The following is a 26,618-nucleotide window of genomic DNA, read 5'->3' on the forward strand; positions in this document are numbered from 1 at the left end:
GCGCTCCCACCTGTTACCGCATACAACACACACACACACACACACACACATACCCACACACACACGAACAATGTGAGAGCAACAACTTACACACCAACCAAGACATTAAAGAATCCATTTCCTGTGTTCAAACCAACAGGGTTCAAATGGTCAGAACTGTCCCTCGCTATTTTCACTCTTCACCACAGCGGCTGTTTGTATTTCAATTTTTTTGTCTTTGGATGTTGGCTGATTAGTTTTTTTAGACGTGGCTTGTGTTTCAAAAGAACATTCTCAGGATTGTGACATCTGACTGGAAGCTTTTGAAGCGTCTCAGATGTCACACAGATATCCCTTGCATCCCCTCTCCGCACCCACCAGTGCTCAACCCCCAGCCTCTAGTGACCATCACTAGCCACTCACCACTGTGAGGTTCTGACGTCTGATTCGGGCTGCACTGTATTTCGGAGGACATCCTCTATGCCCCATTCTATTCTTAAAACTCTCCCTCTGTCGAGCTGTGTAGAGAAAAGGACTGACTGGCACCTCTCTCTGTCCTCTGTATCTCTTCACAGTCTCCTCTGACTGTACATTATTTTAATTTCATTGTTCTTCGTAAACAAGCTGGAACTGGACTTATTGGACTTTAATCCATTGTGAAGAGGATACAGTGGTCAAACAGTCAATCGGTTAGACGATCTGACGGTTTTCTGGTTGGACTAATAACCACAGAGGGAGATTTCTGTGTTTGAGGAGAGAAGGGAGAGAAGGGCTAGCTGCTGAGTGAAGGAGGAGTGAAAAAAGAGTATCATCTAGTAATTAGTGGACTGGACTCCAAAAGAGGTGCTGGTTTAAGATAAGGAAGAGGAACAAACACCCTGGGTTCCCATTTAGAGGATGTACAGGACAAGGAGGGTTACATTTCAGTTCAACCAACCATTGACTGTTGTTTAATCAAGGAAGGAACTTGCTTGTGTTTGAGAAGAGCAGGGAAGAGCTACCGTAGCTGCTGTGTGTGAAGAACAGGGGTGGTTACATTACGGTTTAACCAGCCATTGACCGTGGTTGACCGCTCTGCTGCAGAACCCACCATGAGCTCCAGTCTGGTCAACTCTCTTGCCAAGGTGTACGACCCCAACCCTCTTCACGGTCAGAAACTGGCCGGGACCAAGCTGATACGTGCACCCACTGGACCTGACAAACAACCCCTCACACCATCCTCACCCTCTTCCTCCTCCTTCTCCTCCTCCTCTTCTCCGGCAATTGCTCCATGGTGCGTTGAGACTGAAAGCCGCATGGACTCTCTAAGCAGCCAGATGGAGCGTCTGCTTAACCTCCAGGAGACCGTCCTCACCCGGCTGGACAGCCTGTCCCAGGACCTGGGGGGTGTGGGGCGGGAGGTGGCCTCTCTCCGGGCCGGGGCCTGGGGGTCGGCTGGAGGTCTGGGCCAGACCCAGGGTAAGACCCAGATCCAGGGGGTGGAGGTGGAGGGTCAGGCCCAGGAGGTGACTGCGGCCTGCAGGGTGCTCCAGGGGGTGGTGCAGGAGGCCAGCCAGCGGGTGGAGCAGCAGGGGCAGAGGCTGGAGGGAGTGGAGAGGTTGGTGGAGGGCATGCATCAGGTCATCGGTTTCATCGGAGAGGTGGTGAAAAGCTCCCTGCTGGCTGAGCTGCTGTTTAATAAGCCTGGAGGCTGTAAAGTGGCTAAGACCAAGCAAGCCAGGAAGGTGAGTTTGTATGGGACACTACACACACCACACGCCCTGAGGAAGCCATTAGCTGAAATGTATGCCAGTGTGTGGTGTATGAAGACATGTTGCTATGAAAGAAAATGTAAAGCTTCAATTGTAAATCATAATCAAGTGAGTGCTGACCCTTTTTTCCATTTTTATATTGAATCCAGGGCTCTGTATCTTAATATCAGGGCTGACACTCCATTGCTGGTCCTCTTTGTATCTTGATCAGAGGCTTTGCTAGGTTGTAGTTGTATATGCTAGTTTGAATCACCACTCAAAATGTTGAAGGTCCATAATCAGCCCTGGTCATATCAGATACACAGCAGTGGAGAGAACTATAGTATCTGTAAAATGAGACAAATAATTCGATTAGGGTTCCTTAGCATTATGTGGGATAAATTCACAGTGAAGGAGTCTAGAAGTCATAGAGACTGAGCCAGACATTTATAGAGGAGAATTGTGTTAGTGGATAACTCTCTGAATGTGTGAAATGACTCCACATGATTCATCAGTCTACCAGCTGGACAGTTGGCTTTGTGGAGGCATCTCAACATATCCAGCATGGCTAACACTGTGCATGTTAGCCATGCTTAGTCATGTAACTATCCTTCAACCATTGTATGGAGGGCGTATGGATGTACTATTCTCAAGGCTGGGATAATATTGCCCAACCCTAGAACTAAAGCCCTTGTGGGGATTTTAGATGACTGGTGTCGATTTTATTAGCGCTTTAGAAGCGGCCAACATATTTTGGGTTTAACAAATGTCGAACCAAGTACCATGTGTGTCTGTATTCTTTGTGCTTATGTATTCAGGCTACATATTGACATTGTGTGTTTATCGTTGTGTGTCTGTACGTTTGTGTGAACTGAACAATACTGTACTCTTTGTATGTGTGTGTGAGTGTGCGTGATGTGCGCACATGAGTCTATGCGTGTGTGTGAGTTTAAGTGTGTGTGCGTGTGTTGAGGTACCGGTATCATTTATACCTGCTTTCTGCTGATTCAGTAGCTCTGGTTGGGCCATGGCATGTACCCCTGCAATGGATAGCAGCCGTTTTACGGGCTCCTGACAAATTCTGCTATTTTGTGTGTTTTTTTGCGCTGATCGTAACTTTTCTTTTTTGCATTATGTTTCTGACATTGTTTCCTATGACCGAAAAGAGCTTCTGGACATCAGAACATATACATTTACATTTTAGTCATTTAGCAGACACTCAGTGAATACATTATTATTTTTTTATACTGGCCCCCCGTGGGAATCAAACCCACAACCCTGGCATTGCAAACGCCATGCTCTATCAACTGAGCTACATCCCTGCCGGCCATTCCCTCCCCTACCCTGGACGACGCTGGGCCAATTGTGCGCCGCCCATGAGTCTCCCGGTCGCGGCCGGCTGCGACAGAGACTGGATTCGAACCAGGATCTCTAGTGGTACAGTTAGCACTGCGATGCAGTGCCTTAGACCACTGCGCCACTCAGGAGTCTAGTGATCACTAACCTCAATTTGGATGAAGATTTCGACTTCAACGAGTCAGAGGCGCAGGACATACTGCTCAACCCGGACCAGGCCCTAATCACCAAGACTCGGAAGAGAAAAAGGCGGTGAAAGAGAGGCCGATGTGAAGGCACCCTGATGAAAATAGATTGGCGAGTACATAATCCGCCTCTACCCTCCATTCTATTGGTGAACATACAATCACTTGAGAACAAACTGGACGTGCTCCGTTCGAGACTATCCTATAAACGGAACCTGAAGAATTGTAATATCCTATGTTTCTCGGAGTCGTGGCTGAACAAGGACATGTTTAATATACTGTACATCTAGCTGGTTTTTCTATTCATCGGCAGGACAGAACGGCAGCGTCGGGTAAGCTCAAGGGGGGAGGTGTGTGTCTCTTTGTTAACAGCAGCTGGTGCGCAATCTCTAATATTAAGGAAGTCTCGAGGTTCTGCTCGCCTGAGTTAGAATTCCTCATGATAAGCTGTAGACCATACTATAACAAGAGAGTTTTTATCTATATTTTTTGTAGCTGTCTATTCACCGCCATGAACCACATACAAGTAGCGGTATAGGGCCATAAGCAAACAAGAAAATGCTCATCCAGAGGCGCTCCTAGTGGCCGGTGATTTTAATGCAAGGAAACTGAAATCCGTGTCTCCCGAGTGGCGCAGTGGTCTAAGGCACTGCATCGCAGTGCTAGCTGTGCCACTAGAGATCCTGGTTCGAATCCAGGCTCTGTCGTAGCCGGCCGCGACCGGGAGACCCATGGGGCGGCGCACAATTGGCTCAGCGTCGTCCAGGGTAGGGGAGGGAATGGCTGGCAGGGAGGTAGCTCAGTTGGTAGAGCATGGTGTTTGCAACGCCAGGGTTGTGGGTTCGATTCCCACGGGGGCCAGTATAAAAAATACAAATAAAAAAACAATTCAAAAAAAGTATAATGTATGCACTCACTAACTGTAAGTCGCTCTGGATAAGAGCGTCTGCTAAATGACTAAAATGTAAAAAAAATTCTTACTTAATTTCTACCAACATTTCTGCAACTAGAAGCGAAAAAACTCTAGATCACCTTTACTCCACACACAGAAACACATACAAAGCTCTCCCTCGCACTCCATTTGGCAAATCTGACCATAACTCTATCCTCTTGATTCCTGCATACAAGCAAAAACTCAAACAGGAAGTACTATGTTCCGAGATTGATCCGATGGCATTGAGGAATTTACCACATCAGTGATCATACTGTACATACATATCCCAACCAGAAGTAATGGTTTACAGGTAACATCCGCACTGAGTTAAAGGCTAGAGCTGACGCTTTCAAGGAGCGGGACACTAATCCGGATGCTTATAAGAAATCCTGCTACGCGCTCCGACAAACCATCATGCAGACAGAGCGTCAATACAGGACTAAGATCGAATCCTACTACACCGGCTCAGACACTCATCGGATGTGGTAGGTCTTGCAAACTATCACGAATTACAAAGGCAAACCTAAACACAAGCTGCCCAGTGACGTGAGCCTACCAGATGAGCTAACTGCCTTCTATGCTCACTTCAAGGCAAGCAACACTGAACCAGCTCTTCCGGACGACTGTGTGATCACGCTCTCCATAGCCAATGTGAGTAAGATCTTTAAACAGGTTAACATTCACAAGGCTGCAGGGCCAGACGGATTAACAGGATGTGTACTCAGAGCATGCGTTGACCAGCTGGCCAGTGTCTTCACTGACATTTTCAAGCAGACCACCATAGTCCCTGTGTCCAAGAACGCCAAGGTACTATCGCACCATAGCACTCACATCTGTAGCCATGAAATGCTTTGAAAGTCATGGCTCACATGAACACCATCATCCCAGCCTCTCCCTCAGCGCAGCAAGACAAAGGAGCTGTTCATGGACTACAGGAAACTAAGGATCTATCATGGTCTACACACACCAACACAGTGAAGAAGAGGGCACTACAATGCCTCTTCCCCCTCGGATCCTCAAACCGTTATACAGCACATAATTAGTTGCATGGACTCACTATGTGTGCAATAATAGTGTTTAACATAATTTTTTATGACTACCTCATCTCTGTACCCCACACATACAATTATCTGTAAGGTCCATCAGTCGAATTTCAACCACAAAAACCAGGGAGTCCAATGCCTCGCAAAGAAGGGCATCTATTGGTAGATGGGTATTGGTGAGGCCATTGGTGACTTTAAAACAGTTACTGAGTTTAATCTCTGTGATAGGAGAAAACTGAGGACGGATCAACAAAATTGTAGTTACTCCACAATATTAACCTAATTGACAGAGTGCAACGAAGGACATTTGTACAGAATACAAATATTCCAAAACATGCATCTGGTTTGCAACAAGGCACTAAAGTAATTTCTGCATAAAATCTGCCAAAGCAATTACCTTTTTGTCCTGAATACAAAGTGTTATGTTTGGGGCATATCCAATACAACACATTACTGAATATCACTCTCCATATTTTCAAGCATAGTGGTGGCTGCTTCGTGTTATGAGTATGCTTGTAATCGTTAAGGAGACTAGGGAGTTTTCCAGGATTAAAAAGAAAGGAAATGGAGCAAAGCATAGGCAAGATCCTAGAGGAAAACCTGGTCCAGTCTGCTTTCCACCAGACACTGGGAGAGTAATTCACCTTTCAGAAGGACAATAACCTAAAACACAAGGCCAAATCTGCACTGGAGATGCTTACCAAGAAGACCGTGAATGTTCCTGAGTGGCTGAGTTACAGTTTTGACTTAACTCTGCTTGAAAATCTATGGCAAGACCTGAAAATGGTTCTCTAGCAATGATCAACAACCAATTTCGCAGCTTGAAGAATATTGAAAATAATAATGGGCAAATGTTGCACAATCAAGGTGTGGAAAGCTCTTGGAGACTTACCCAGAAAGACCCACAGCTGTAATCACTGCCAAAGGTGATTCTAACATGTATTAACTCAGTGGTTTGAATATTTATCTAATCAAGATACAGTGGCTTGCGAAAGTATTCACCCCCCTTGGCATTTTTCCTATTTTGTTGCCTTACAACCTGGAATTAAGATGGATTTTTTGGGGTTTGTATCATTTGATTTACACAACATGCCTATTTTTTTATTGTGAAACAAACAAGAAATAAGACCAAAAAACTGAAAACTTCAGCGTGCATAACTATTTACCCCCCCAAAGTCAATACTTTGTCGAGCCACCTTTTGCAGCAATTACAGCTGCAAGTCTCTTGGGGTATGTCTCTATAAGCTTGGCACATCTAGCCACTGGGATCTTTGCCCATTCTTCAAGGCAAAACTGCTCCAGCTTCTTCAAGTTGGTTGGGTTCCGCTGGTGTACAGCAATCTTTAAGTCACACCACAGATTCTCAATTGGATTGAGGTCTGGGCTTTGACTAGGCCATTCCAAGACATTTAAATGTTTCCCCTTAAACCACTCAAGTGTTGCTTTAGCAGTATGCTTAGGGTCATTGTCCTGCTGGAAGGTGAACCTCCGTCCCAGTCTCAAATCTCTAGAAGACTGAAACAGGTTTCCCTCAATAATTCCCCTGTATTTAGCACCATCATTCCTTAAATTCTGACCAGTTTCCCAGTAACTGCTGATGAAAAACATCCCCACAGCATGATGCTGCCACCACCATGCTTCACTGTGGGGATGGTGTTCTCCTGATGATGAAGAGGTGTTGGGTTTGCGCCAGACATAGCCTTTTCCGTGATGGCCAAAAAGCTCAATTGTAGTATCATCTGTCCAGAGTACCTTCTTCCATACGTTTGGTGAGTCTCCCACATTCCTTTTGGCGAACACCAAATGTGTTTGCTTATTTATTTATTTAAGCAATGGCTTTTTTCTGGCCACTCTTCCGTAAAGCCCAGCTCTGTGGAGTGTACGGCTTAAAGTGGTCCTATGGACAGATACTCCAATCTCCACTGTGGAGCTTTGCAGCTCCTTCAGGGTTATCTTTGGTATCTTTGTTGCCTCTTTGATTAATGCCCTCCTTGCCTGGTTCGTGAGTTTTGGTTGGCGGCCCTCTCTTGGCAGGTTTGTTGTGGTGCCATATTCTTTCAATGTTTTAATAATGGATTTAATGGTGCTCCGTGGGATGTTCAAAGTTTCTGATATTTTTTTGGATTTGGAATGGATTTAAGGGTGCCCAACCCTGATCTGTACTTCTCCACAACTTTGTCCCTGACCTGTTTGGAGAGCTCCTTGGTCTTCATGGTGCCGCTTGCTTGGTGGTGCCCCTTGCTCAGTGGTGTTGCAGACTCTGTGGCCTTTCAGAACAGGTGTATATATACTGAGATCATGTGACAGATCATGTGACACTTAGATTGCACACAGGTGGACTTTATTTAACAAATTATGTGACTTCTGAAGGTAATTGGTTGCAGCAGATTTTATTTAGGGACTTCATAGCAAAGGGGGTGAAATACATATGCATGTACCACTTTTCCGTTATTTATTTTGTATCATTTTTTTTACCAAGTTATTTTTTCATTTCACTTCACCAATTTGGACTATTTTGTGTATGTCCATTACATGAAATCCAAATAAAAATCAATTTAAATTACAGGTTGTAATGCAACAAAATAGGAAAAACGCCAAGGGGGATGAATACTTATGCAAGCACTAGTAGTGATTAGTGATTTATGTTTCATGAAGTTTTTACAAATGTTCAAATTTTTCTTTCACTTTGACATTACAGAGTATTTTATGTAGATCGTTGACAAAGATATGGCAATTAAATCCATTTGAATCCAATTTTTAACACAACAAAATAGAAAAGTCAAGGGGTGTGAATACTTTCTGAAGAGACTGTATACTTCCATTCATTTTCTAAACTGGTACCGGGCTACCTTCAGGCGAGTCTTGTGAGGCTTGTGTGTGTCCTGGAGCAAAACAAGACTCACCTTTCCATAGAGGGTTCATATTAGTGTGGAGCCCAAACTGTTTGGACGCTACAGACAGAAGTTGGCAGATCGGCGGTATTGACTTCAGAGGAGTCCCGTGATGCTTGTTGGGGTCCTTGAGCAAAACAGCCGACATGTAAGTGTCCGTGAGAGTCTCAACTTTCCATATTAGTTTGTAGGCCAAACCATTCGGACGCTACAGATGTTTTCGTGAGAAGACCGATTTTCGGGATGTCTTCTGGTCTGACAAACACCGCTGTAGCTCGGCCACCTTCTAACTGATATCTCTAGCTTAAACAGACAGATTTTGATGGGGATTTTTCCAGTTTGCAATGAAAGTTTAATGTTTCTATGTCTCCTCCTCTCTCCCTGTCAGCTAAAGGACAATGGGATGAGGGATGGGAAGGACAAGGCCAAACTCAGCCTGAAGTGCCTGAAAGCCCAGAAGAAGAAGCCTCCAGATGCATCAGGTAGCAGAGATAGACACACCAAGTTCACCTCAACTAAATAAATGTAAATGAAATAGAGCAGGAGTGCTCTTTGGTAATACATGTCCAATGAAGGGTGCTCTTTGAAAATAAGGATGATCGTTCCAGGTAAATAAAGATGTTGATGGGGTGAATCTACCCCAAAGCATGATGTTGTCTTTTCTGTTTGTCCATCCTCAGACTCTGTAGAGGCCCTCCTTCTAGACCAGGTAGAGAAGCTCAACAGGCAGAATGCTGAGCGTTCCCATGGTAATGGGGTGGTCCTGGACATGCCCCGCGCCCTCGTCGTACAACCAGAGGACCTGGAGGATCTAGAGGGGAAGGAGGAGGAGAAGAGGAAAACCCCTGAGCAGGAGGAAGAGCAGAGGGCCAGGGAGGAAGAGGAAGAGGAAGAGGAGGGGGATATATTTGGTGAATCTGAACCTGAGGAAGAGGAGGGAGGAGAGGAAGGGGCACTGAAGATTAAGGTGGAGCACGTTCAAGAGGAAGACTTGGAGAAGAGAAGGGAAGGAGGGGAGAAAGAGTCATCAGAACCTCTAGAAAGGTACCTTTCGACACTCAACCCATCTTATGACATTACTATGACTGCAAATCTCAACTTCTGTATACGTTTACCAAAATAACTACTGGCTAATTACTTAACACAATTGATAGTTGTTTTGATATTTGTTTGATGTTTGTTTGTTATTTAGTTCTGAGGAGTTAGGTGAAGTGGCTGCCAGCAGTAAACGTGGCGTTAAAGAGGAGTATTTGGTGAAAGATGACTTAAAAAAGAGTCGAGTGGAGGAGAGGAAAGAGGGGGAGGAGGAGGAAGGAGGAGTTCCTGAGGGGGCAGAGCTTCAGGCTGCCCAATCAGAGGCAGAGAAGACGGAGAAGGAAGAGGAGGTGGATAATGGACAGCCAAAAGAGTACATCATTGGTGAGGTTCATTATTTTGCAGAATGGGAAACTGACAAAAGTTTGAAAACAAAGCTAATTTTGAGTTTTGTTGCCATTGTGGCAACATTCCTAAAATAAAATAAGGTATTGAGATATCTTCTGTAAATTAAGTGAAGTATCTTGATATTACCTTGTATGGGCAAGCAGGCTGATAAACATTAAGAAACCCTATCTACTACTGTCTTTCTAGTTAGGGATATTAGACTTTCAGTCACTAACACCACAGGTCACTTTACTTAACGGGATACTTCGGGATTCATCTGACTCTACTTCCCCAGAGTCAGATGAACTCGTGGATACGATGTTTATGTCACTGTGTCCAGAATGAAGGAAGTTAAAGGTAGTTTCAAGAGCCAATGCTAACTAGCGTTTGCGCAATGACTGGAAGTCTATGGGTATCTACTAGTATGCTAGTAGATACCTATAGACTTCCAGACATTGCGCTAACGCTAGTTAGCAATTGCGCTAGTGCTAGTTAGCAACTACCTTCAAACTGCACGCAGAGACATAGAAATGGTATCCACGAGTTCATCTGACTCTGGGGAAGTAGATAAAAGGCCTCATTGACAAAATCCCGAAGTATCCCTTTAACACTATGCATGTATGAAGTTCACGAACATGACACAGCTGGCATATTGGATTATGAAATGCTGGCATGACACCATATGATCTGTTTGGTTACTAAGACAGAACAGACACTAATCTATCTTCTGTATGCTCCTCCCTATCCTCGCTTCTGTCCCCTCACTCCCTTTCTGCCCATCTATATCCCTTATCCCTTATCCCTCTCCTTTCCTCCATCTCTCTCTTCTCTCCAGACTCTAGCCCTCCGCCAGCAGCCCCCTTTGACCACCGCATCGTGACTCCTAAACCTCACCAGGTTACTACCTTCTACACCATTAACAGAGAGGAGGTCCTAGGAGGGTGAGTCGTGAGGAGAGAGAGAGAGAGAGAGAGAGAGAGAGAGAGAGAGAGAGAGAGAGAGAGAGAGAGAGAGAGAGAGAGAGAGAGAGAGAGAGAGAGAGAGAGAGAGAGAGAAATGGCAGGCCCAGGCAGGGGACTCATAATACACTCACAGTTCAATTAGACCCTCAAACACACGCTACACTGAAACCCCAACCTCAGCTCTCATAACACCACAGTCAGGCCATTTATTTTTACTCCACGGTATGTGAAACACACACACACACACACACACACACACACGCACACTCCCCCCCAGCTGTAATGATATCAGGGGAAATCTCATACCTGTGGTGGGGCCAGTTACAGTATTTTCCAGAGCTGTTCTAATTGCCCCCTCAATGGCAGATGATTAGACGGCTCAGGGGGCATTTATTACGCAATGACAGAGTGTGTGTGTGTGTGTGTGTGTGTGTGTGTGTGCGCGCATGCAGTGGTGGAAAAAGTACCCAATTGTCATACTTGAGAAAAAGTAAAGATACCTTAATAGAAAATGACTCAAGTAAAAGTGAAAGTCACCCAGTAAACTACTTGAGTAAAAGTATACAATTATTTGGTTTAAAATATACTTAAGAATCAAAAGTAAAAGTATAAATCATTTTAAATTCCTTATATTAAGCAAGCCAGACGTCACAATTTTTTTGTTTTTAAAAATAACGGATAGCCAGAGGCACACTCCAACATGCAGACATAATTTAGTGAGTCCACCAGATCAGAGGCAGTAGGGATGACCAGGATGTTCTCTTGATAAGTGCGTGAATTTGACAATTTTCCTGTCCTGCTAAGCGTTTAAAATGTAACGAGTACCTTTCGGTGTCAGGGAAAATGTACGGAGTATAAAGTTAATTTTTTTCTTTAAGAATGTGGCGAAGTAAAAGTAAAAGTAGTCCAAAATATAATAGTAAAGTACAGATACACCAAAAAAACAACCCAAGTTGTACTTTGAACAATTTTTACTTAAGTACTTTACACCACTGTGTGTGTGTGTGTGTGTGACAGGTGTCTCTGAAGCAACCAGCCAACCAGAAAGTGTTAAACCCAGGCTCTGTATCTGTTGATTACTGTATTACTGCTCTGCACGCTAACACATCTCCCAGATAGCTGCAATAGTGACACATAATTCATATTACTGATTGACGTCATTACAGAGAGAGAGAGCGTTTGTCATGCCTACGCCCTATAATGACAACCCCAAAAGCCTGATATAGAAAAGGAAACATTACTATAAAGTTATTACTGTACTATCCTTAGCTTAGCCTAGACAAAAAGAACAGGGTGTCCCGAAGCATCACTGTTTATGAATGTGTTTCTCTGTATGTGACTTTGGGTTCATAGGGGACGTTTTGGACAAGTCCATAAATGCGTAGAGAACTCTTCTGGACTGAAGTTGGCTGCCAAGATTATCAAAGCCAAGAGCCAGAAAGAGAAGGTAAAGACCTTGATCTAAATATTAGACCTGAAATATATACTTTAAAATAGGCCTCCCAGGTATACATTTCAGACATTGATAGCATATGCCTTGTAGAATGTGTGTGTCCCAAATGACACCCTATTCACTACCTAGTGCACTACTTTTGATTAGGGCCCTGGTCAAAAGTAATGCTCTACATAGGGAATATGGTGCCATTTGGAAAGAAGCCATTGATATCAGTTGTACAGTATGTGTCCAATGTCCCCACCATGAAGATGGATGGATATTTTATCATAGCACAACGCCATAAAGAATAGAATAACATTTTTAAATAGATATAGCTTAATCACCCTAATACCCACGGCACATGTGGCAATATGTCAGTCAGTCTCATCTCAGCTTAGTGTGACATGTGAGATGAGATAGCCGTCAGATGTCTGTGGCAGTGCATAGCTGAATGATTACGTTATCATTTTAGATATTCATAAAGTGTAGTTAGCCTACCAAAACCAGGGTCAAAGCCGTAACTGGCTCAGGTTTCTGTGTGGTACTGTAGGTCTCAATAACGGACCACGCTGGGGTTGTGTGTCTGTGTGTCTGTGTGTCTGTCTGTGTGTCTGTCGATCTAATGTTTAATGTATTGGCCTGTTTCCCAGGACGTGGTGAAGAATGAGATCCAGGTGATGAACCAGCTGAATCATGCCAACCTGATCCAGCTCTACGCTGCCTTCGAGTCACGCCACGACATCATCCTCGTCATGGAATAGTGGGTCCCCCTCTCTCTCTCTTTCTCTCTGTGTATATACAGGTATATATATGTATATGTGTGTGTGTATTCATGAGTTTGCGTCTGTGGCCTTCGAAATGTTTGAATCCTTTTGACGATTCAAATAAAGTATCTAAAGTGTGTGTATTTCTCCTCTTTGCGCTACACCATATCTCACCTCTCCATATTCCTGTGTGTGATGGTATCTCTCTCCGCCCTTCCACCTAGAATGTGTGTGACTGTATTTCTCACTTCTATACAGTGTGGATGGTGGGGAGCTGTTTGACCGGATCATAGATGAGAACTACAACCTGACAGAGCTAGACACGGTGCTGTTCATCCGACAGATCTGTGAGGGACTACAGTACATGCACAAGATGTACATCTTACATCTAGACCTCAAGGTATATGACTCACTCTCTAGGTCTTCATTTGTTATTCAAATCCAATCAAATTCTATTTGTCACATGCGCCGAATACAACCTTACCGTGAAATGCTTACTTACGAGCCCTTAACCAACAATGCAGTTCAAGAAATAGAGTTAAGAAAAGATTTACAAAATAAACATAAAAAACAATAAAATAACAATAACGAGGCTATATACAGGGGGTACCAGTACCGAGTCAATGTGCGGGGGTACAGGTTAGTTGAGGTAATTTTTACATGTAGGTAGGGATAAAGTGACTATGCATAGATAATAAACAGCGAGTAGCAGCAGTGTAAAAACAAAGGGGGGGGGGGGGGGGGACTGTTACAGGAGGGGGTTAGAGTTCCGGAGCGACCCACTAGGTGTCATCCTCCGACAACCTTAGGCACCTCCTTTCTCACAGTCTGGACTAATCATCATCCTATTGGTGTCACCTGTGTCTACCTGTTCACCTGTGTATTTATGCCCTCACTTCCCTGTGTTCCCTTGCTCAGTTTTCTCTACTAGTTTCTCTATGCTCAGCAGTACTAATCAGTGTCTGATCGGAGACCTATATACAGGTACTTGAGAAGTGTTCTCCCTGTTTCGTTATTTGTTTCAGTCATTGGTAGTATTTCGTATTTTGGCTGTCAGCCGGTTTTTGGAGACTTATTTGCTCCGCCTTTCTTTTATCGTGATAAGTCTGTTATTTTGTATTCTGGCTTCGGGACCACCAGTAAAGATCTTTGTTTCACCATCTATGCCTACTGCCTACTGTATATCCTGCACCGCACCTGGGTCACACCTCACACCAACCCAGTGTAAATAGTCAGGGTGGCCATTTGATTAATTGTTCAGCAGTCTTATGGATTGGGGTTAGAAGCTGTTAAGGAGCCTTTTGGACCTAGACTTGGCGCTCCGGTACTGCTTGCTGTGCGGTAGCAGAGAAAATAATCTATGAGTTGGGTGACTGGAGTCTTTGACAATTTTTTGGGCCTTCCTCTGACACCGTCTAGTATATAAGTCCTGGATGGTCGGAAGCTTGGCCCCAGTGATGTACTGGGCCGTACGCACTAACCTCTGTAGCGCCTTACAGTCAGATGCCGAGCAGTTGCCTTACCAGGAGGTGATGCAACCGGTAAGGATGCTCTCGATGGTGCAGCTGAATAACTTTTTGAGGATCCATCTCTTTCCCATTTTCTCCTCTGCCTATTTCTCTTTCTTGATTACCTTGCCTGTATTACCACCTTTCTGTCATCGTCTTAGAATAGGTAGCTAGTTTCTTTGTTTCACTCTTTTGTGTTCTTTCCTAGCCGGAGAACATTCTGTGTGTGAGCAGAGCTACAAACAAGATCAAAATAATTGACTTTGGGCTTGCAAGAAGGTAAGATACAAATATATACAGTACCATACAACATTTTCGACACAACTACTCATTTAAGGGTTTTTATTTTTGTGCAAAGCTGTTATCAAGGCAAAGGGTGGCTACTTTGAAGAATCTCAATTATAAAATATATGTTGATTTGTTTAACACTTTTTTGGTTACTACATGATTCCATATGTGTTATTTCATAGTTCTGATGTCTTCACTAGTATTATACAATGTAGAAAATAGTAAAAATAAAGAAAAACCCTTGAACGAGTAGGTGTGTCGAAACATTTGACTGGTACTGTATATATGGTCTATTTCTCTGTCTCTCTTTAGGTTCATTCTCTACACGTTCTTACCACTCTTCTCTCCTCATTCCCTCCTCTATCCCTGTCTCAGGTATAAGCCCAGGGAAAAATTGAGGATTAATTTTGGAACGCCGGAATTCCTAGCTCCGGAAGTCATCAACTATGAATTTGTTTCATTCCCTACGGACATGTGGAGTCTGGGGGTCATCACATACATGCTGTGAGTCCTCATAAACAACATTTACATTATCATACTCACATTCAGTACACAAGCTACCTACCCTAAGATGTGGATGGGTGACATCAAAAATACACTACAGCGACATGGTTCTAACTCAATGTGCTGTCCCCTAAATAACACTATTCAAAGGAAACCAGCTCCCGCACAACGGGGCATGCATGGTATTAATAGCTAACGTTTCAGCCTCCTAGCCTTTTGTCAGAGCTTTTTGGATCACTTATCCTCACAGTCATCACTGTGTCTCACCTCTCTCGCTGTGCCTCCAGGCTGACTGGTCTGTCTCCATTCCTGGGTGACGATGACAATGAGACTCTGAACAACATCCTGGCCTGTCAGTGGAACTTTGAGGAGGAGGAGTTTACAGACATCTCTGAGGAGGCCAAAGACTTCATCACACGCCTGCTGGTCAAGAGCAATAGGTGAAAGTTACTGTGTGTTACTTTGTGTGTGTGTGTTCTCTAAGGTTGTATTATTATTCAGTTGTAGACCTGTGTATCGCTGTGATAGTGTGTGTTTCAATAATGCATGTTTGTTTGTGGGTGTGTTCCCTAGTTGGAGGATGAGTGCCTCACAGTCACTGAAACATTCCTGGCTGTCGGACCGTAATCTTCACTACCGCCTGCATCAGAAGGTAGAACCCACATAGCACTTTCCAACCGTGAGATTTGTTTGGTATGATGCTTTTAACCCATTTATATCACAATTCACTAACATGGTTAATATACTGTAACTTTTCTTACAGAAAAATAAGTGCCACTCAACACACCCTCACCCTCCCCGAAAATCTAGACAGGTAAGCCCTCAAAACCACCCAGCCAACTAGCTCACAAACCTTATTGACTTTCCATTCATCTATATTCACAAATATGCTGTAGGTGCCAAACATTGGAGTCTTATTCTGTCTTTCTTTTCTATTGGTTTAGTCCCCCATACAGAATGAGTCTCCCCTCCAAAATGGCTCCCAAGACCCTGTGGGCGCCTTATGATGACACGGACCGGTGCCTAGTGATGACACTGGGGCCAGGGGCAGGGCCCAACACTGGACCAACACTGCTGTACCTGTATGGCTACTCGATTACTACTCTCTGTGCTGCCTCGCATCCGTTAGCTTAGCACCGCGGCTCGCTATAGCTCTCGCCACAGATGTGAGAGTGTGAGGCCGGCAGGAGCCCACTCCCACTCTGTTACTCTGGCCACAACATCACCAAAGACACTCAGCTTACAACCCAGCTAACAACATACACAGTGGCACAGTAAACCATGCAGTCCTACGGTCCTGCACGCACAAAACGAAGGGACCTTCACCATGACAAGGGAGGAGGGGATTGCAGGTGGGGTGGCCAACAACTGTTTGTTCAACAGCTGAATGTCCCTTATGGGCCAGTGTATTGCTGTCCTAGCTTCAGTTGGGTAACTGAGAGAACCCAGTTGGGACAGAGCTGACATGTGCAGCCTCTAGGCTGAGGGTTAGGAGGAGGCCTTCTAGTCTGAGAGGACATCATGCACAGCCCCTCGAACCCAGTAGGCATCATCCTGCTGAATGAAAGATGAGGTGTGGAGTGCAATGGTGGAGTGCCCCTTTCCCCCAGTTGAAATTTTATCCAGTATTAATGTACTATTTATCATATTGCAATTAATGTGGTGCAATGTGGTGCAACCTAAAACTCTACATTATTTGATAAAGGAACGTATGTGTTAATATGATGGCTACCTTTATTAATTACACAAAACATTTATAAAGGTATTCTGCACAGTCACATGTTATAAGCATCACTATTAAATACAAACAGAACCCCCATCATATTATTTATGAACATTTTCAGCATACTGTGGATGTGAAATACCTTATCATAGGTCTAGTTTACCAAGTCTTGCTTTTTATTTATTTGAGAGGTTTTGAATTAGAAGTCTGGTGCGGGGAGTATTTATTTTCCTGGTATTTTCCTAGCATAGTTTCTAGAGTTAGGAGTGCATTTTTTTTCTTTACATTTGACAATGATGTCCTTCTCTTCTTTATTTGCCCCATTGAAGATTGTCGTATTCATTGATGGAAATTGGAAAATTAAGAGATTATTCCTTAGTATTTGCTCTTCCCATTGCTGCTAACATTACTTTCTCCTCTTTACTGTAAAACCACCTCTGTGCCTGCATGCTGTTGGCTTGACCTTTGACCCTGCTTCGCTTTGGCCATTTGGAGTAGCCCTCTCACCTTCCATGAAGGCATAATACTGATCAACAGAACACTACCTATATGATTGAATAATTCATGTTTATCACTGAAGTTAGTAGCCACCCACTGGACACAGATGTCAGTTCAACGTCTAGTTTTGATTTACATTTGGTTGAGTTGTCAACTAACGTGAATTAAATAATTTCTTAGGTTAAAAGATTTAGGTTAAAAGTTGGGTGAAAAAAATACGAAATGCCCTTTCGATGATGATGTATATCCACTTATACTGAACAAAAAAATAAATGCAACATGTAAAGTGTTGGTCCCATGTTTCATGAGCTGAAATAAAAGATCTCAGACATTTTCCAAAAAGCTTATTTCTCTAAAATGTTGTGCACAAATTTGTTTACATCCCTGTTAGTGAGCATTTCTTCATTGCCAAGAGAATCCATCCACCTGACAGGTGTGGCATGTCAAGAAGCTGATTAAACAGCGTGATCATTACGGGGGGGACATGTACCCCCGACATTCTGAAATTGCATTTTTTGTCCCCCCCAGTTTCATCATTGGAATGTGATACAAAACGAGTCAACGGCGTGCTTTATGACCATGCGGACGCCTCCAAGCGGTCAGGTAGGCTGTTTGGCGTGTTTATCCGACTGAAAGAATAAAATCAAATAATAATAATTATTATGTCCCCCCCACTTCTAAAACCAAAGTTGCACCCCTGATTATTACACAGGTGCACATTGTGCTAGGGACAATAAAAGGCCACTCTAAAATGTGCAGTTTTGTCACACAACACAAGGCCACAGATGTCTCAAGTTTTGAGGGAGCGTGCAATTGGCATGCTGACTGCAGGAATGTCCACCAGAGCTGTTGCCAGAGAACTGAATGTACATTTCTCTACCATAAGCACCTTCAATGTCATTTTAGAGAATTTGGCAGTATGTCCAACCGGCCTCACAAACGCAGACCACGTGTAACCACGACAGCCCAGGACCTCCACATCCGGCTTCTTCACCTGTGAGATCGTCTGAGAACAGCCACCCGGACAGCTGATGAAACTAAGGAGTATCTGTCTGTAATAATGCCCTTTTGTGGGGAAAAACAAATTCTGATTGGCAGGGCCTGGCTCCCCAGTGGGCGGGCCTATGCCCTCCCAGGCCCACCCATGGCTGCGCCCCTGCCCAGTCATCTGAAATTAATAGATTAGGGCCTTATTTATTTATTTATTTATTTCAATTGACTGATTTCCCTATATGAACTGTAAATCAGTCAAATCGTTGAAATTGTTGCATGTTGCGTTTATATTTTTGTTCTTCCCCCTATTTTACGTGTTGATTCAACATCATCACATAGGTTTTTGGGGTTGAAATTACGTGGAAATTCAACCAGTGCCAGTCTGTTTGTGCTATTACGCCAACTTCTTGTCACTCATTGTCATGTCAATTAAATTAGCTCGACACTGACAGCAATGAAGTTGGCAAGAGCACAAATTGATCTGGGACCAGGCTACGAAGTTAGAACTTATGTTCATGAGTTATCTTGGTTCCTCACCTGATTTTTACTTGAAACGCAAGGCTTAGTGTCCATGAGAAGGGTATATTATAGTATATAAGATCCAGGAGATAATAAAACACATAAAACAAAGGTTTATTTATGTATTTGTGTTCTACTGGTTAAAGTTGAAGTCTTTGAGTAATTCTACTGTAGATCTAAATCAAATAAAATATTCGTCTGTACTATTGCCTCGAATTGGTTAGATATTAATTGATTGATTGTCTGATTATTTCTTGGTCAGATCTGCCTTCCATGATATCAGTTGTTCTCCTTATACCCTTTCAAAGTGGAAAAGTGTTGTGAATTGTGATTTGTTTTTCCGAGTTTGTTTTCCTGTCATGATTAAATATAATACTAGATAGAAATGTAGAAAGATAAAAAAATAAAAATCCTGACATTATTTAGAAAACTAATTGAAATAGGTTATGGAAAATCGTGAGGCAGTAGAATCATCCTATTTTCTACAGCAGGGATAGGCAACTTTGATGGGGGTGGGGGCCCCAAAAAATATTTTTGGGGCCATACGCGAAATGGTGTTTCTCCCACCTTGCGAGCAAAACATTTGAGAATCCTCCTCTTAAAAGCATAGAAAAAAAACAGTTTTAGAGTTAATTACCTGCAATTCTGCAAATTTTGCCATAGGGTTGAGGGAAATGTTTGTAGTTTTTAATAGGATATCTGAGTGAGAGTGAGTAACAAAATCAATGGTCGGTAATTCGACCATGATTATAAGTAACCATAAGTAATTTGACCAAGTGTAGATAGCTGGCCGCTAGACTAATTTACCAATCTATAAATGTTTTGCTGACATGAGCTAATTGAGTGACAAGAGAAAAACTGCTAATTCACAACCAAATGTCCCCCCTTTTGTAGGCCCGCGGAATCCCTGTTCTACAGGGCTTATCAATCAGTGATAATTTGGAGACTGCATCTATGTTTATGTCTGATAGTGGCCACGAGAGAGCAGTATTGGACGGCAACGGTCAACCCTCATACCGACTGAGGTAGCCCCATAATTCAAGCAGTGCGGCTTGTGCTTGATTTGTTTAAGGTCCATATCATATTGCTTTGATAGTCCCTGGTGAATCAACACCATATTTCTGGTATTTTATATTTATTTTTGAAGACAAGACATAGGCTAAAGTAGGACAAGTTGCCTAAATATAGAGAGAACACATGGACATATTCTCTGGATAGTGGGCTATAACAAAAACATTAACACTACTTCTTCAATGCCTGTTTAGATTCACCTTCTTTTTTTTACTCACCCCACAGACATAATCATTGTGAAACATAAAGTAGCCTAGGGAAGGGTTTCCAAACTCGGTCCTGGGGCCCCCCTTGGGGGCACGTTTTGTTTTTTGCCCAAGCACTACACAGCTGGTTCAAATAATCAAAGCTTGATGATAAGATGGTTATTTGAAACAGCTGTGTAGTGCTAGGGCAAAAACCAAAACGTGCACCCGAGGGGGCCCCAGGACCGAGTTTGGTCAGATAGGACAAAAGGGAGACGGTGGCTAGACTAAAACGTTCTATTAGGCCTACAGTACATGATCTGACCACAGGACCTGACTTTTTGACATGGGTGTGCTGCTAGTGCTCCTTGTGCCTTGCCTCCAGGTATTTACCTTAAAACTAGGCCCTGAGCGATGCGGCGGCGGGATACGCCATGTCCTGCAGAGCAAGATGAAAGCAGCAGGTTCGAGACGTAATTAGGCCCTCCAACTGAGAAGCCAATATATTCACTTCACTACGCTCACCTGAACAAATAAACCCTGAAGGGATGGTGGGATGGCGGGATGGATGGGGGTGTTTTGATCCTGTAGAGAGAGAGAGAGAGAGAGAGAGAGAGAGAGAGAGAGAGAGAGAGAGAGAGAGAGAGAGAGAGAGAGCCAGAGAGCCTGTCCACTGCCGAGTAGCCTAAAATTAAGGCTATCTTGCAAACTAATGTAACAGTATTTATTCAACCTTAAAATTAGTAACACATCCACATTTTGAGGTTACTGTAACTATAATGTATTCTTATGTAATCATAGAAAGTATGCATGTTCAAGATAGCACGCAAAAGTTGCAGGTCTGTGGAGATCTGCACAATTGCTATAATAATATGCACAGAATCTCGAACAGCATTGATCACTTGCACTATGTACTTTTACTGTAATCTCAACTGCAATCCAGGTTTTGTTGTGCTATTAGATGAAGTACAGCGATAACACATTACATTGTTGTATAAACACAAAATATCTGATATTGTATTCCCATTTGAACCTTGGGCTAGATTCTATCAGATCCGTGCTTGCCGACACCCGTTTAGCGGTTGATTTGACGGTGTCTGAGGTGGAACTGCATTAGAGCTGTCAAATCCACAAGTGGCTCCTGGCATTATACCTAAAGCGGACATTGCCACTGGCTGCACAGAGTCACATTAAGAGAAAGCCCATACAGCCTTGTTTACAAGTTGGAACACTGGAATGTGAGATGTAATCTACACCTCGATTAGGATGATAGAAATCCTCACTATTTTGTTTACTGATTTTCAATTTGAGCGTCATTATTTCTATGTAGCCTACACTTTCTCATTCTGAACTTCTAACACGAGTGGCTGGGATTGGGGCGGGTGTGGCTTTGTGACAATGACCAGACGAGCAGCCGCTCTGATTTGACAGCTGTTACACCTCCGACACCACCAAAGCACCAGCTATGCGGGTGTCGGCTATCGCATGTCAACTCTTGATCTGATCTAGGCCGTTGTTGAGCTTTTAAATCAAATCCAAATCAAATCCAAGTTTATTGGTTGAAAGCGCAGTGATAACACATGTTGATGACAACTAAACCAAAAATTCAACAAACTTCTGGCTGTCTTTTTAGTGGGTGAATAAAAAGGTGAAAAATGTATCGATGTGCAGTACGGCGCCCCTTGAGCAAATTAGGGTTAAGTGGCTTGCTCAAGGGGCGCCGTACTACTATGGCTGACCCTGTAAAACAACACATTTTACTGCACCTATCCGGTGTATGTGACAAAAAATAAAACATGAAATCTCACTGATCAATGTCTCAACCAAATATGACCCACATTTCCATGTTGAAATGATGTGGTGTGCCCAGTGGGATATTACGCATTACAGTAAGTACAGCACGTATCTAGTGCTACTCCCCTCCCCTCTCCTCTCCTCTCTTCTTGGCCCTCAGGAGTCTGAGGCTGTAGATGACAGGGCTTACTGGATATCTGTGTGACAGCCGCCCAGAACACCCACACCCACCGCCCGGGGCCTCCAGCACTAGTCAGGGGCCCAATGCCAAATCGGTGAGAAACTCAATTTGAGACCAGAGAGAAAAAGAGATCCTACCTCCACGCACGCACACACACACACACACACACACACACACACACACACACACACACACACACACACACACACACACACACACACACACACACACACACACACACACACACACACACACACACACACACACACTCTTTTATTCTGCGATCTTAGGGAGTGGAATCAAAACCAGCTGGACATGCTGGAGCTTAACACAACAAACAGAGAGCATGGGGATTCTCTCAGAAGGAGACAGAAAGAGACCACCACAGAACATGGACGTGCTTGTCACATGTCATTACCAATAGCAGCACCCCCTCTAGTGTAGAATATTTAGCACTAGAACTATTGATATTTTGTTCATTAAAGTTAGCATGAATTGATTTGAGCGGAAAATGACAGTATAAGTGGTAGTTTATCATATGTCTGATATGAGGTGAGGGTTGTAGGTATTTTAGCAGCTGAGGGAGGTTAGGAGGAGGATCTGCCTGAAGACTTGGGTGGCCAACACAGTTACAAACACAGTTACAAACACACACACACACACACACACACACACACACACACACACACACACACACACACACACACACACACACACACACACACACACACACACACACACACACACACACACACACACACACACAATGGCTTCTCTCCTCTTCTTCTACACAGCAAGACACACACAAAGTGAGACTCACATACCTAGACACACACAGCGAGACACACACAGGTAGGAGGTGAGATGAATAGATCAAACCACAGGAAAATGAATGGCTCTAAGCTTTTCTCTTTTATCGGGAAGGGTGGATGGACAGCCTCTGTGGTTCTCAGGACCCCACAAAGGTGGTTTTTATTTGGAAGGCCAATGAGACAGGATTTACATTTAAGTGTAATGGAATTTTATCGGTCATCACGCTGTGCAATGCACTTGGGGAAGTCAGAGTGAGCGCTTTCATAATATTGCCGACAGACTGAGGTCCTATATACTGTAGCACCGTATTCCCTATGTAGTGCACTACTTTTGACTAGAGCAGTGCACTAAATAGGTTGTAATTTTGAACACAGACTGAGACACCGACTAACTGTGGGAATAGATGTTTTCAGACAAGGTCAGATTTTACTCTGAAAAATAAAGGAATATGATATTTGCTCCGTTTTTTAGATTGCCCCATAAGATATTTTCTGTCTCCCCAAATGTTCCATTAAATTGATATATGCCTTTGTCCCAGCATAATGGGAATATTTAAGATGACTAAAATTAATATTCTCATCTGTAATAGAAGATTATTCATTGCAACTTGTTATCTATGTTTCGGTTGTGAATCTTTTCAAACATTTATTTAACCTTTATTTTCACAGCTGAGACCAAGGTCTCTTTTTCAGAAAAGCCCTGTATATCACAACAATTCTGGTCAAAATATACTGAACAAAAATATAAACGCATGTAAAGTGCGGTTCCCATGTTTCATGTTCCATACACACAAAAAGCTTATTTCTCTCAAATTTTGTGCACAAATTTGTTTACATCCCTGTTAGTGAGCATTTATCCCTTGCCAAGATAATCCATCCACCTGTCAGGTCAAGAAGCTGAACAGCATGATCATTACACAGGTGCACCTTGTACTGGGGACAATAAAATACCATTCTAAAATGTGCAGTTTTGTCACACAACACAATGCCACAGATGTCTCAAGTTTTGAGGAAGCGTGCAATTGGCATGCTGACTGCAGGAATGTCCACCTGAGCTGTTGCCAGATAATTGAATGTTCATGTATCTACCTCCAATGTTGTTTTAGAGAATTTGGCAGTACTTCCAACCAGCCTCACAACCGCAGACCACGTGTAACCATGCCAGCCCAGGACCTTCACATCCGGCTTCTTCACCTGCGGGATCATCTGAGACCAGCTACCCGGACAGCTGATGAAACTAAGGAGTATTTCTGTCTGTAATAAAGCCCTTTTGTGGGGAAAAACTCATTCTGATTGGCTGGGCCTGGATCCCCAGTGGGATCCCCAGCTTTGCCCCTGCCCAATCATGTGAAATCCATAGATGAGGGCCTAATGAATTAATTTCAATTGACTGATTTTCTTATATGAATTGCAACTCAGTTAAAATCGTTGAAATTGTTGCATGTTGTGTTTATATTTTTGTTCAAGATACAATACACATCAAACTACACATTAATGAATATGCACGTTAACATACACAACAATACACAAAAAGCTAAACACAATCAATCATAAAAAACTAACACATTCTTCTTCAGTAAAAAGATCCGCTAACAGCCATCTGAAATGCCCTAGAGCCCTCAAACTCAACTCTGGACGTCAAAGCCAGTTCCACTGCTTTTTTCATTGTTCCCCTCTAATCAGGGACTGATTTAGACCTGGGACACCAGGTGGATGCAATTAATTATCAGGTTTAACAGAAAACCAGCAGGTTCTGGACCTTGTAGGATTAGAGTTGAATACCCCTGCCCTAGGGTCCCAAATTCCTCACATGTTTGAGTGCTTTGGAGATCATTCCACATGTAAGGTGCAAAAAAACTAAAAGCAGATCTACTTAACTCAGTGGAGATTGAAGGGATCTCCAGAGTTAGCCTTCCCTGTGATCAGGTCTGGTGTCTCCTATGTCTGCAATTTAACAATTAGGTAAGGTATAAAGGAAGCTTGCACAAGAGGGCCTTATAAACAAAAACATCTACATTGATCTACAAGACTTAAGAGAGGGCCAGCCTACTTTCTGATACAGAATGAAGTGATGTAACCTATCGTCAGTATTTAGTGGGGTGGTAAGGAATTCAGGTAAATATTTCAAATATACAATACAAGCAAAGTGTGTGAGTAGTAGATATGTCTATCTGACATATATTGTAAGACGTGTGCTGAAAGATTGTGAAAAATAGGATACTTTTTTTACAACCCCCAATTTGCAACACTTCTGTAGAATCACCCATACGCCCATAAGATGCCAATTGGGATGCAGAAAGGGTCTCGTGATTTGTCGGTGCTGCAAAATAAATGTCCCTACAGGGAGGATAAAGATGTTGGTTGTCTTGGCATAGATTTTCAAGCCGATTTAAGTCAAAACTGTAACTAATCCATCCACTCAGGAACTGTCACGCCCTGGCTCTGGGGACTCTTTAATGTTGAGCCAGGGTGTGTAGGTTTTATTGTTTAGTTTTCTATGTGTTGTGTTCTAGATCGTTTATGTCTATGTTGGCCAGGGTGGTTCCCAATCAGAGACGGCTGTAGCTCGTTGTCTCTGATTGGGGACCATACTTAGGCAGCCTGTTTGGCACTGTTAGGGTGAGGGATCTTGATCCGTAAGGTTTGTGTTTAACCTAGGACTTCACGTATCATTTATTGTTTTTGTTCGTGTTGTGGTGTACTTAATAAATAATGTACGCTTATCACGCTGCGCCTTGGTCTGTCACTTCTCATAACGATCGTGACAGAAGATCCCACCATAAAAGGACCAAGCAGCATGCCAAGCAGGAGGAGTTGGCGATGTCCCAGGTGGGCCAATGGTGGTCTTGGGAGGACATATTCGCGGGCAGAGGGCCATGGGCTAAAGTAATGGCCCAGGCAGGAGAGGAGAAACGGCGCCAACCGTGCCGACGACGGACACGCCAGAGGCAACCCCAAGTAATTTTTGGGGGAGGGCACACGGCGTGGACGACGGGGCTGCTGGAGGCAGCTACAGGGCGCATCAGCGATCTTGGAGAGGATGCCACCAGGTTTGGGGGGCTGGAAGGGTGGTTGGCGGAGTCTAGAGGTAGAGCAGAGCCAACTCCCCGTACTCAGGCTAGGCAGCGTGAGACTGGGCAGATTCCGGGTTATGCGGAGCTGCGTACTGTGCCGCGAGTGTTCTGGCACAGTCCTGTACGTCCTGTGCTAGCACCACGCACGTGTCGTGCTAAGGTGGGCATGCCGCCAGGACGGAGTGTGCCGGCTCAACGCTCGTGGCCTCCAGTACACCTCCTCGGTCCCGGATATCCTGCGCCAGTGCCACGTGCTGTAGTGCCAGTACGAGTGCACAGCCCTGTACGTCCTGTGCTGATGCCTCACACAGATTGTGTGGAAATAGGCATTCAGCCAGGACGGGTTGTGTCAGCTCTCCGCTCCAGACCTCCAGTCCTTCTCCACAGTCCAGCCCGGCCTGTTCCTGTCCCTCGCACCAAGCCTGTGGTGCGCGTCGCCAGCCCGGTCCGGCCTGTTCCTGTCCCTCGCACCAAGCCTGTGGTGCGCGTCGCCAGCCCGGTCCGGCCTGTTCCTGTCCCCCGCACCAAGCCTGTGGTGCGCGTCGTCAGCCCGGTCCGGCCCGTTCCTGCTCCCCGCACCAAGCCTGTGGTGAGCGTCGTCAGCCCGGTCCGGCCCGTACCTGCTCCCCGCACCAAGCCTGTGGTGCGCATCGCCAGCCCGGTCCGGCCCGTTCCTGCTCCCCGCACCAAGCCAGTGGTGCGCGTCGCCAGCCCGGTCCGGCCTGTTCCTGCTCCCCGCACCAAGCCTGTGGTGCGCGTCGTCAGCC

The 26,618-nt window shown here is 44.2% G+C and overlaps 1 protein-coding gene across 1 annotated transcript in view; it reads left to right on the forward strand.

Annotated features, from left to right (window-relative positions):
* Nucleotides 1-1,070: 1,070 nt before the first annotated feature.
* LOC311149150 (uncharacterized protein) overlaps nucleotides 1,071-26,618 on the forward strand; it is a gene marked incomplete at both ends in the record, with an annotated part of 190,487 nt that continues 164,939 nt past the window's right edge. The window contains 13 exons of the mRNA XM_084186236.1: nucleotides 1,071-1,703; nucleotides 8,507-8,600; nucleotides 8,799-9,162; nucleotides 9,311-9,537; nucleotides 10,376-10,481; nucleotides 11,856-11,949; nucleotides 12,588-12,697; nucleotides 12,960-13,101; nucleotides 14,418-14,488; nucleotides 14,873-15,001; nucleotides 15,289-15,441; nucleotides 15,575-15,653; nucleotides 15,765-15,815. Coding sequence (XP_084042362.1) covers nucleotides 1,071-1,703; nucleotides 8,507-8,600; nucleotides 8,799-9,162; nucleotides 9,311-9,537; nucleotides 10,376-10,481; nucleotides 11,856-11,949; nucleotides 12,588-12,697; nucleotides 12,960-13,101; nucleotides 14,418-14,488; nucleotides 14,873-15,001; nucleotides 15,289-15,441; nucleotides 15,575-15,653; nucleotides 15,765-15,815 — 2,253 coding nt within the window. The remainder of the gene's footprint in view (nucleotides 1,704-8,506; nucleotides 8,601-8,798; nucleotides 9,163-9,310; nucleotides 9,538-10,375; nucleotides 10,482-11,855; nucleotides 11,950-12,587; nucleotides 12,698-12,959; nucleotides 13,102-14,417; nucleotides 14,489-14,872; nucleotides 15,002-15,288; nucleotides 15,442-15,574; nucleotides 15,654-15,764; nucleotides 15,816-26,618) is intronic.

This window comes from Coregonus lavaretus (genome assembly GCF_964263955.1).
Source record: "Coregonus lavaretus genome assembly, chromosome: 21".
NCBI lineage: Eukaryota > Metazoa > Chordata > Actinopteri > Salmoniformes > Salmonidae > Coregonus > Coregonus lavaretus.